Source organism: Pseudochaenichthys georgianus, chromosome 10 (assembly GCF_902827115.2).
Source record: "Pseudochaenichthys georgianus chromosome 10, fPseGeo1.2, whole genome shotgun sequence".
NCBI classification, from domain to species: Eukaryota; Metazoa; Chordata; class Actinopteri; order Perciformes; family Channichthyidae; genus Pseudochaenichthys; species Pseudochaenichthys georgianus.
Window position 1 is genome coordinate 21,012,107 of NC_047512.1, and position 12,985 is coordinate 21,025,091.

At 39.9% G+C, this 12,985-nt stretch overlaps 1 protein-coding gene across 1 annotated transcript; it reads right to left on the minus strand.

Annotated features, from left to right (window-relative positions):
• Nucleotides 1-1,313: 1,313 nt before the first annotated feature.
• On the minus strand, nt 1,314-9,130 carry LOC139434540 (protocadherin beta-15-like). Its single transcript, XM_071204487.1, has 4 exons — nt 8,905-9,130; nt 8,578-8,808; nt 3,720-3,746; nt 1,314-3,658 (listed from the first exon to the last, which is right to left on the minus strand). Exons 1-4 carry the CDS (start codon nt 9,128-9,130, stop codon nt 1,314-1,316), a joined length of 2,829 nt encoding a protein of 942 aa, XP_071060588.1.
• Nucleotides 9,131-12,985: the final 3,855 nt, after the last annotated feature.

The window sequence follows — 12,985 nt, forward strand, 5'->3', positions numbered from 1 at the left end:
AAAGGTCCATACCTAAGCAGTAGAACATCTCTGAACAAATGTAATAAGTTACATTGCTATTGTAACAACCGATTATTGAAGAAAAATACATACATTTCACTACATGTTGTTGTTGCATCGATAGGATGTGTTTGGAAAGTTGAGGAAAAAATGTTGCGCTTTGAAAGAAAAGATTAACTCTCTGGGTACACTTCAAGATCTGTGGCTGTGCGTATATATACCTCTAAACAGTCAAAAGAAAAAAATGCTTCTGTAATAAGCAGGGAAGAAAATTGCAGCCACTTCAGGATGATAACCACATATGTAATGATGTAGGGTGTGTCATTGGTCCATATCAAATATATATGTAGCAGCTTTCCCATGGCACTAACATACGACATATGATAACTTTGCCCCGATAGCAATTTAAAAGAATAGCAACAAAAGGTGGAGATGAATTCAAGTCAAACTGCTTCCAATCACTAAGAGGTGAACCACATCTTATTGTGTACTTTTAACATGAAAGCTTTGATATCCCTAAATGTTGTCCCTAACTCAAACATAATACTGCTCAGTTTTCCCTCCCTTGATGTACTTCCTTCCCTTTTCCACCTTAATGGGTTGAGATGGGATTATTTCAAGTTAAGACAATGTTTTTAAATATGTTCTTGTATAGTGGTTTTCAAACAATATTTTAATTGTTCCGATTGAAGAAAAACATAATGTAAACTAAATATGTGAGCAGTTTATCAATTAAATTAAACCTGAAGGGTGAGTATAACATATACATTGAAGCAATGTGTGCCTACAACTATATGACCAAAAACGTTTTTAATCAATATTACTGCATGTTAATGAATACAGATCTAATGGACTGATAATTATTCAACTCTGCTCTACAGTCTTTCAATATCAAGAAGTAATCACCTCCAATGTATATTAAAAAGACTACGATAACGTCAAAATTGAATAACAATGAGAAAATGTAATATCACACCAAGTTTGATAAATTAAACTCAAAAAGGAAATCAAAACAAAATATAATATATTTGTAACTTAGCCAGAAAAATATAACTTCATGTAAACTCGATTTCAGCACGATGGACAGAGATAACGGAATGTAATGTAAGGATTACTGCATTATAAGAGACAATATGTGGAGATAGAAGGCAAGTTCAACAGGAAATAGATTCCACAAAATGTACCACATAATGACATCTAACTAATTTAGGCATATGTTTTTTTTTAAAGAATACTATAAATTAGACTATTTACTCAAAATCAAAAATAGAGGTGGTGAGTAAATACAACTTTCTATAAGATAATGAACAGGACTATGATGATATGATACATGGTCCTACCTCAGGAGAAGAATCACAGTCTCCAAACACTTCAGCAAAGTCTGAAGGGCTTTTCCTCAGAGTCTGGTCAGCAGGCAGTGTGTTGTCATTGGAAGATGACACGAACTTAAAGTCACTGGTTCTGGAACCTGTTGTCAGGTAGGCGTCATAATTGTAAGCGCTGCGTAAAGTTCCTGTTCCGTCAACATCTGCGTAATTAGGAGGGAGATAAGCGCTGGGGATGGCGACTGCTCCATCAAACAACAGTGTGGGCTTTCTCCTGCGACAAAACCTCACACCCAGGATGATGATGATGAAGGTGAGGAAAAAGGTGGACACGGACACCAGCGCGATGATCAGATAAGAGGTCAGTTTGGAGTTCTTCTCGTCATAAGAAATGTCCTTCAGTTCTGGCACCTCAGCCAAGTTATCAGAGATAAGTAAATACATGGAGCAGGTGGCAGAGAGAGAGGGATGTCCGTTATCTTTCACTGACACAACAAGGTTCTGTTTCATGCTGTCAGACTCAGAAATGTCCCGCTGTGTCCTGATCTCTCCGCTGTGGAGACCAATAGTGAAAAGTCCCGGATCAGTGGATTTGACTATATGATAGGACAGCCAGGCGTTCTGTCCGGAGTCCGCGTCCACCGCGATCACTTTGGACACCAGAGAGCCTCCGTGTGCAGCTTTGGGGACCAGCTCGGTCATGAAGGAGTTGCCCTCCGGGGCGGGGTACAGTATCTGAGGAGAGTTGTCATTCACATCCGATATGAACACACTGACGGTCACGTTGCTGCTGAGCGGAGGAGAACCGTTGTCTCTGGCCATCACGTGCACTTTAAAACTCCTGAACTGTTCATAATCAAACGACCTCACAGCGTGGATCACCCCCGTGTCTCCGTTAACAGACAGATAGGAGGACACCGGGGCACCGTTCACCTCACCGGGTAACAGAGAATAAATCACGGTACCGTTTTGTCTCCAGTCGGGGTCTCGAGCAGTAACGGAACATAAAGTGGAGCCAGGTTTGTTGTTTTCAGTCACATGTGCGCTGTAGGACTGCTCCTCAAACACAGGTGGGTTGTCGTTGATGTCTGCTACAGATAACTGAACCGTTTTAGAGGAGGACAGAGGGGGAGAGCCCTCGTCAGTGGCAGTGATTGTTATGTTGTAATAAGACACTAGTTCACGGTCCAGTTGTCCTGTGGTCACCAGAGAATAATAGTTTTTAATAGAAGGAACCAACTTAAAAGGGACGTTTTGCTGAATGGAGCAGCGGACCTGTCTGTTATTCTCAGAGTCTCTATCCTGCACGTTAATGATGCCCACCTCTGAACCTGGTGACACGTCCTCAGGTATGGGGTTAGTCAGGGATTTTAAATATATTACTGGGGCGTTGTCATTCATATCTTCAATTTCAATCATCAACGTTGCATATGACCCCAGCCCAAGACCATCTCTTGCGCTAATTTGCATTTCATATGTCGATTCTTTTTCATAATCAATAGATCCTGCCACTTTAACTTCTCCTGTTTGTGGGTTGAGAGAAAACACCTGGTTTTCATCGGAATCATGATCGAATCCATATGTAATTTTACTATTTACACCTTCGTCTGCATCAGTTGCGCTCACTCTGATCACCAATGTATCCAGAAGAGAGTTTTCAGGTAGACTGGTTCGATAGACGGCCTGACTAAACACTGGGACATTATCATTAGCATCCAGCACAGTGACGTGTATGACAACAGTACCTGATTTCTGTGGAGAGCCTCCATCAAATGCGGTAAGCAATAACGTAATCTCTTGTATGTCCTCTCTGTCCAACTCTTTGTCTAATACTAATTCACCATATTTTCGGCCACCGCCCTTTGTCTTCACGTTAAGTTTGAAATGATCGTTCTCCTGCAGTGTGTAGCCCTGAACACCATTTTCTCCAATGTCTCCATCTTTCGCTTCATCCAAAAGAAAATGTTCACCCTTGTGCGCTGATTCACGGATTTCAAATGTAAGTGACTCCTCTTTAAATTGCGGTGAATTATCATTGATATCTTGAATGCGAATACTAATGCGGTGCAGTTCTAGTGGATGTTCAAGCACGAGTTCCTGTTTTAAAACACACGATGCCTTTTTTGCACAAAGCGCTTCTTTATCGATCCTTTCTTGTACAATTAAATCTCCAGTGTTGAGATTAACACCGCAGTACTGCACTTTATCCTCGGTATCAATGCGGGCCTTGCGAGCAGACAATTTCCCCAGGTCCAGTCCCAGATCTTTAGCGATATTTCCAATTACAGATCCACGTTTCATCTCCTCCGGGATAGAGTAGCTCACGTCTCCATAGCCGAGGTGGAGGCTAAGAAAAATAAAAGCAAGGCCGTGGAGCAGCGCAAATGTGCTGCATCCCATTTTTAAGTAAAACTGCAACTACTGCAAGTATTCCCAGAATGATCAAAGACACAGCTGAGATTTTCTCCAATATAGTAAATATCGTCACTGCGGTCTTATCATGAAGCGTTTTTGTCAACTACTGTGAAATAGCGCAATCAGGCTTTACATTTGCTGAGACGGAAGGGTGGAGAATGACAGTGCCCTCTCGTTTACTGGTACACACTGACACCATGAGTACTTATCTGGGTATGACATGGTGAGGTAGAAATATAGATATAAGTAAGAGAACCATGTTAAAAATGACAACAGTAATAACAATAATGACACTTTTATAAAATATCACAAAAAGCAATAGCAGCTTTCCCTTTGGGACCAACGTTGTACAGTATACTTTGCCCCCTATAGCCATATAAAGGAAAAGCAACAAATAAGTCGGTTTAAAAATAAAACTATTCTAATGTTAGCCAAAACAATCAGATTCTTCAAATAATCTTTGGCTTGTCAATTTAACGATGAATAATAAACACTAAAATGGGAAACAGTTATATATGTTTACTTGTGCACAACATGTTAACATGCCTTAAAAGCTATATCACTACATTGTATGTCCGTAACTCACACATGAAACTGGTCAGTTTTCCCTCCCTTGATGCATATCCTTCCCATTTCCACCTCAATGGGTTAATGGGATTATTTCAAGTTAAGAAAATGTTGTTAAATATCTTCTTGTAAACTATTTCTGTTCACACAGTCTTTAATGGTTCTGATTGAAAACGTACATGTAAACACATTATGTCAGCATTATTATCAATTAGTTTTAACCTAAAGATCATTTTATTTTTAAAATACTATAAGCAATGTGTGCCTCCAACCATTAGACCAAAAGGTTATTTACTCATGCATGGTAATGACTACAGATCAAACGGAATAATTACTCTTTACTGAAGGTTTTTTGGACCACTTGGAGACAAAACACAAGACATATTTCCTCCAAAAATAAAGTATTTGTATGTATGCTTGAATCCACACCGTATACAAATAAAAAGCACCGTTTTGTTAGTGTTGTTAATGATGTAAACACCAATCAAAGAACATAAATCTTTTGCAATAAAGCTTTATATATGTGGCGTATTTTCACTGATTTAACTCTTCAATGTGACGTACAGTAGCCTACTTTCCGATTGTCAACATTTAAAAATATCAGCATGACAATGCTACTATTTTAAGTGTTAAATTAGATAATTTAAATACATAACTTAAGACATTAACTTCTGAAATGAAAATCAAAAACTACTTCTGATAGGTGATATATAAAAAAACATGGTTGCAATTGTATGCCTTTAAATTTAGAGAGGATTCTTTGTCCCTCTCTTGCGGACTTGTGTGCTGATAGGTTCAATTGCAATAGCAATAGCAATATCAGCCAGATACCTTTGACCTGCATAAAGAAAATAGTTTGATTTATAAATGTATTATTGGGAAACATAATGTATTCAAAGCACCTCAGATTGAGAGCACAAGTTATCAAAAAAAAAAGCTTTTTAATTACTCAAGCAGAAAGGACAGCATATGCAAAACCTTTCACTTATTAATGCTCTACAGCAAGGGTGCCCAACCTTTTTTGAATCGAGAGCTACTTTTAAAGTTGCCAGTCTGCCGAGATCTACCAGTCCAAATAGAGAGGCGTAGCCATTACTGACAGCCTACTACCAGGTAAATACACACTACTTGTATAAAACTGACCTTTGTACGATTAATACTTCATAAAATACTGCAGATCCTTTATCTTACCTCTTTCTAATCTACACACATAGAAGTATTTAACTGAAGTTACACAACAGTGTTGTTGATACAGAGTTGGAGTTTATTCACATGTCACATACTACAGTGGGTAATGTTTTCAACAAACATTGAACAGTGCTGCCACATATGACACATGAAAAAAAGAAAAGACTCTGAACCCTTTATTTGCCATTATATAAAAATAGTGTTGCTACAAAAGTATAAATTAGGCTTGCTAATAAAACAACTCAGATCTGAAGCTACACAGGAATCTGCTGCCAAAGTGCAATAAAAAAGACAAAATTAATAGAATCAAACCCTTTTTTGTTGCATTTTAGTAGAGTATAAAAATAAATGCCTTTAAAATAGGATGCAAGCAACACTAGTTTCTTAACCTGAATTGATAATAGACTATAATCAATTTAAACAGAACATATCTTAATGTTTGCATTCTTATACCATGTTGTACAATAACTATAATGAATAAGTTCAAACAAACTAAAACTTACAGCTGATTAACAACGGTATCTAACTTGAGTTTTTATTATATCAAAAACCTGTTGAAATGCTACTGTTATTTTGACTGTCCCCCAAAAGCGCGTCGGCAGCCTCCAGGAATGCTTCTTTCACAACTTCGCCGTCTTTGAAAGACTTCATGTGTTTCGCAAGAACGTGACTGACACGATAAGATGCTATGGTAGCAGCCTTGCTCAAGACTGGTGAAAATGGACTGCTGTGCATTTAGCTGTCCTTTCAGGTCCCTCCCCTTTTGGGAGTGTAGGGCAGAATTAGGAGGGAATTCCGTCTCTTAGCGTTTGTGCACTGTTTTGAAATGTCGCTCCTAAATTACCCTTCTTCGATAAAGCCACGCCCGCATTGCAGATGAGACAGATGGACTTTGAATTGGAATAGATACACAAATAATCATCCTCCCACTCGGAGTGAAAATTATATATTTTGGGCTTTTTTGCTTCTGCCATAATTGCGGTCTTGTGTGTGTGCGGACTGTCACTCCCGTTGACAGTGACACCATGAGTGACACGGACAACGTCAGCGAAATAGTGCCCACTGCCCACCAGCCACGCCCCGACACATGGGGTCACGCCGGCCAATCACAAAGCTTTGATGCGTTCAAGTGCATTATTCTGGCACAGGAAGATTATGTTATAGGACATTAACGATAAAACAGAATATTGTTGTTCTATTTTTAGACACATCTTACTGGTTGGGCACAGGGTCGCAATATCAATAATAAGTAATCAGGTCCAATGTGTATTATAAACAGAGTTGGGTGTAACCAACACACTCTCACTCCCTAAGTGTTTGGTCAGTGTCCGTGGCGTCCAATTGTGACGCTCCTAGGCTCCTTCAGCGTCATAAAGGGACGCAAATAGCTTTCAACTCACGCTCATGGAAGCACGGCATTCGTTTATGCCGGCTGCCCTTAAAGGCAATGTGAGCGTCCATTCCCATTGGATAATGGGGAATTGTACACCCGGAAGTAAGTATTCCTCTTACTGTCGATGGATTTTACAGTGATATCTGCACTACTCATCGACTAAAAAACACCAGATTATCCTTGTTAATTACACAACATTGATTGGTTTAAATTGTGTGCAATGCTTTTGTATTTTTCCCCTTCGATTCGGAGAAACAAATATTTGTTCTGAGTAAAGGATGGCAGAAGACACTACACTACCCAGAATCCCCAGCTATCGTTTGGACTACACCATGTGCTCTGTTTGACAAACCCCGTTTTTTTCACCATTCATTCCGATGGCTGGCATCTATGTCACATGATCTTCAAATTTCTCCCTGCAGAAAAAGAAAACATGGCCGAAATTCGTTTTATTCTCAGTAGAAAATGCCTATTTTAAAGTTAGTTTGGCCATTAAAATGCGTTTTGATGTCATTTGATGCGAGAAATATGAGTTGTTATTTCAGATTATGTGTGCAGTGGATGTACATGATCTTTAGTTTGCTAGTTATTACGAAGATTACTTCAGGAAATCGTGACGTTTTCATTGTTACCAAGGTGGTTGCTAGGGACGCTGCTATCGATATTATTTCTGTTATGTTGTGTAACTGTTTAATGGTGTTATCTTTATTGCTACCCCCTTCCCCGTCAATGTATAGTGTTGGTCCACAGCCTAAACATATTAGTTTAACAAAATCCGCATCTAAAGATAGCCTACGTTATTTTCCCCCTGTGCAATTCCAGTCTCACATCTCACAGCACATCGTCATTAACAAATACCGGAAACAAATCAAATCAAATCAAATCAAGTTTATTTATAAAGCACATTTTAAAACAACTTTCGGTCGCGCCAAAGTGCTGTACATGAATAAAAAATATACGGAACATATTGCAATTTGTAGCATTTAAGTTAAAAACAACAAATATAAAGGCAGACACAGTTAAAATACAAAATGAAAAATGTCATGCTCTGCTCACTTTTAAAAGGCCAGAGAGAAAAAGTGTGTTTTAGAGAGGATTTAAAAGCCCCTAGTGTCTGGGCCGACCACACAGGTAAGGGCAGAGTGTTCCAGAGCCTGGGACCAGCTGCTGCGAAGGCTCGGTGCCCTCTAGTTTTTAGCCTGGTTTTCGGCACTACCAGCAGCATTTGGTCGGCAGACCTTAGAGCTCTGGCTGGGGTGTATCGCTGGATTAAGTCAGCTATATAAGCCGGAGCCAGCCCGTTTAGGGCCTTAAAAACAAATAAAAGGAGTTTAAAATCTATTCGGAACCGAACTGGAAGCCAGTGAAGTGAGGCCAGAATGGGGGTAATGTGGTCACGCCTTTTGTGGCCAGTCAGGAGACGTGCAGCTGCGTTCTGTACTAGCTGCAGGCGTTTTATGGATGCCTGATCCATGCCCACATACAAAGCGTTGCAGTAGTCCAGTCGCGATGTCACAAAAGCGTTAATTACCCTCTCTAAGTCTTTAAAAGATAAAAACGACTTGGTCTTAGCCAATAGTCGTAATTTAAAAAAGCAGGTTTTGACTACGCTGCTGACCTGTTTATCGAATTTAAAAGTGCTATTGAAGGTTACTCCAAGGTTCGTTACAGCGGGGAGGATGTTTTTACTCAGGGAGCCAAGAATGTCAACCTGGGAGGCCGGAGGTTGGGGTCCAAAAAAAATTACCTCGGTCTTGCTCTCGTTGAGGGTGAGGAAGTTTTGGCTCAGCCAGGATTTAATTTCAGCCAAGCAGTCCATCAATTGCTGTAAGGAGTTGGCATTAGCATTGAGAGGTAGATATATCTGAACGTCATCAGCGTAACAGTGGAAGGGGATGTTGTGCTTGGAGAGAATTGCACCTAGGGGCAGTATATATAATAAAAAAAGGATGGGGCCCAGAATAGAACCTTGGGGAACCCCACAGGTAAGGGGGGCTTTTGCAGAGGAGAAGGCACCTAGCTGCACTGAAAGGCTACGGTCTGTTAGGTAGGACCTGAACCATGCCAGAGCAGAGCCTGTGATGCCTGCGGACTGTTCGAGCCGCGACAACAGAATGCTGTGGTCCACGGTATCGAAGGCCGCTGTCAGGTCCAACAGCACCAGGACAGCTGGGCTACCTGAGTCGGCAGCTAGGAGGAGATCATTAAAAACTCTTAAAAGGGCTGTTTCAGTGCTGTGCATTGGTTTGAAACCAGACTGAAACTTTTCATGGATGCCATGCGTGGTTAAAAAAGACTGCAGCTGGGCGTAGACTACTCGCTCCAGCGCTTTAGATAAAAACGGTAGCTGGGAGATGGGCCTAACATTTGCAAGAATGGAGGGGTCGAGATTTTTCTTTTTTAGCAGTGGCTTGACCACAGCATGTTTGAAGGCAGCTGGGACACACCCTGAGCTGAGAGAGGTGTTTATAAGTAATAAAATACTTGCTCCAACTGAATCGAAAACGTCTCTGAGAAGGCAAGAGGGAAAACATTTAAAAAAAATAATAATAATACTTTATTCCGAGTGTGCTTCCTTTTCTCTTTGAAAGTCATCACATAACGGCATTGTAATACACGGTTCGGCTGCATTACATATTACATATCTGCCGTAGTTCTGTATTTATAGAGCCCTGATGAGAAGACAAACATGAGGAACTGAAAACGTGACGTGGATCATAAATATATCAGCCATTAAACAACATCTTACATTTCTTTTCACACAATACGTCTCCTTGCAGTATCAACACTAATTCGGCTCACTTTTATATTTGATCCAATTGGTAGATAGGCTGTATTTACACCATAAAGGTGCACAGCTGATATAAAGGGACACCTGGTGGTTAAAGCATGTTATTGAATTTAATTATTTTTATTATTAGATATTAATACGATCACTATAAAGTATATTCATTACTCGTTATTCTCTACGAATAGTTCATTAAAGACTGTATGTAATGACTATTTTGCACATCTCTTTCAAGATTTCATGATTTTCTAAGGTTTATTGACATATCATATAGGCCTACACAACTGTGGTGTAGTTCTGCACTGAATGAAAAACTTGGGTTGCAGGTTCCTCAATAGTGCATTACAAGACATCTATCAATATTTGTGCATACCTCCAGCAATGTTAACTATGTTGAAGCACTTATTTTAACTGATATTATACATAATGTATTATACTCTTATAAGATGTATGTAGATATTTCATCTCCGGCCTTGTCAGATATTGAACAATCAATAAATAAAGAACACAGAATTGTTGAATATAAAACACAGAATTTGTGTGATTATACTAAATGATTTTCAAATAAACACAACTGCATATTTAACTGTTACACATGCTGATGTAACGCAAATGTTCCAACTTGGGATCAATAAAGTATATCTTATCTTAAGCTGATCGATGGCTACTGCCATATTTGCAAAATGTGCCTCTGAACCTTGACAAGGGCATGTTTCAGGCTTATCAATTAATGTAATGTAATGTTATCACAGGGGTCACACACATAAGACCAGCTGTTAAATAAAGCTCTTCTGACCTTAGCTGGCATGTGGGTATATATAGTAATACTGCCCATAATGGGCACAAGCAATTTTCCCCCATTTATTAATTATATATTTTAAATGTGAGTGTTTCCTGTCCCCTAAACCTCCAGGGATGTACACAGTTTAATACTGGCAACTTCTTATTATGGGAAATACGAAAACGTCTTTTAAAACTACTCCCAGTAGAGACGTGCCATAGAGAACATGTTGCGAAACAGAATAGCCAGCATGTGTAGTTCTGGGGACGGGGTGGGGGAGGGGGGACGCGGTGAACCCGTTCAAATCCAGTTTTGGACAGTCTGCCGTGGTTCCATCCCATTTCAAGTGCTGTTCGAGAATCGGCTTAACCCTCGGAGCACACTCTCCAATCACAGAGCTTGAGGACTATCACAGGGTTTGTCAAACAGAGCACATGGTGTAGTCCAAACGATAGCTGGGGATTCTGGGTAGTGTAGTGTCTTCTGCCATCCTTTACTCCTGGGAATGGACGCTCACATTACCTTTAAGGGCAGCCGATATAAACGAATGCCGTGCTTCCATGAGCGTCAAATCCCGACGCAGATGGGAATACATTGCAATCAGTTGAAAGCTATTTGCGTCCCTTTATGACGCTGAAGGAGCCTAGGAGCGTCACAATTGGACGCCACGGACACTGACCAAACGTCGCTATTGGACGCTTAGGGAGTGAGAGTGTGTTGGTGTAACGCCTTACACAGTACGCGTTACTGTAATAATATTACTTTTGTCGGTAACGGAGTAGTGTAACGCGCTACTTTTATAATTCAGTAATCACACTACAGTTACTAACATTTCCCCGACACGCGTTACTTCGTTACTTTCTAAAATCAGTCATAATCACACTGACAGACAAGAGGGGTTTCCGCTGCAGGTTTACATGTACGTAATCTGCGCGATTTGCGCGTCCACATCTCCACATGCAGTGCTGCATAAACATGGCTGAGTCAGCGATAACTTTCAAGGGGTGGAGGTATGCCCATTATTTTGAGTTTGTCGGAAGAATAGACAGGAATGTGACGGTGAGGTGCAAACTGTGTCCAGGCCAGAAGCTGTTATCCACTGCTGTAAACACCACGTCAAACCTCAACAAACACCTGCAAAGAACACATGCTAAGGTGAAGCTACCGCACACGCTATTTGTTGTTTGTTTATATCACGTAGTCTGCGCTTCTTCTCTGTCTTCCGGTTGTTGCCTGTTTTGAATGACAAATACATACTACCGCCACCTGCTGGTAAGGAGAGTTATTGCCACTCACGCATGCGTAGTTCGTACGTGCTCGGCGAGTAAAGTAACGAGTAAATTAACGAGTTACTTTATGTAGATACTAACGAAGTAGTGTAATATATTAAAACATTTTAGTAACAATCTCATCTCTGATTATAAAGAAGTCCCTACAATAATTCAAAGAAAATGTCCGAAATATTTGTAAATTAGCCCAAAAAATATGAGTTTATGTCAAACCGATTTCAGCGCCATGGACAGAGTTAACGTAATGTCAAAGGATTAGAGCATGAACTTTAAAGCAGGTGTGTCAAACTCAATTTCATCGCGGGCCACATTCGCAAAAGGTTGCACTCAAAGGGCCGGTTGTAACTATATAAATATATAATACATAAAATAATGTATTATATTACATTATTGCCTCTAAATTGGATTATTATCGGATAGGATAATAACTTAGTAAATAATACGTCTGAAAGCAGAAGTCCAGGGCATATAAATGCAAGTCTCTTCAGTGTGCATGTCATAAAACGAGATGCATTGTGGGATATGTAGTGTATGGGCAACCTGCTTCTGTAAAGTGGCATGTAACGTGTGAGATAGAAGGCAAGTTAAACAGAAAATACATTCCTCAGAATTGACCACATAATGACAACCTAAGTCCTTTAGACATCATTTGTTTTTTCAAAAAAATACTCTAAATAAGTCTACTTACTCAAAACCCTGGAATAGAAGTGATGAGTATACAACTTTTTTCAGGATGATGAACACGACTATGATGTAATGATACATGGCCCTACCTCAGGAGAAGAATCACAATCTCCAATCACTTCAGCAAAGTCTGAAGGGCTTTTCCTCAGAGTCTGGTCAGCAGGCAATGTGTTGTCATTGTAAGATGACACGAATGAACATCAACTCAGGTATCTCAATCATCATCACTTCTGAGTTATTAACGATGTTCATGTCTTCTTCATATAGATCTGAAGTTAAAGTGACAGGCCAAAAAACTGACCACTCACAGCAATTCCAAGAGTTGTAATCTTGATTAACTATAAGCATACTTCATCATGTTTGTGCCCCTTCAAATAAAGTGGTGACCTGGTCTGTCGGTCACAGAAGTGCATGTATTGTGTTGAATTCATGATTAACTACAAATCAATAATTTGGCAGCTTAGGGGAAACTGAACTGAGAAACCTTTGGAAGAACATCTTGCAGTTATAGAATGGACTTACTGGCTTGGAAACAGGCATAAGAAAGGACCTCTC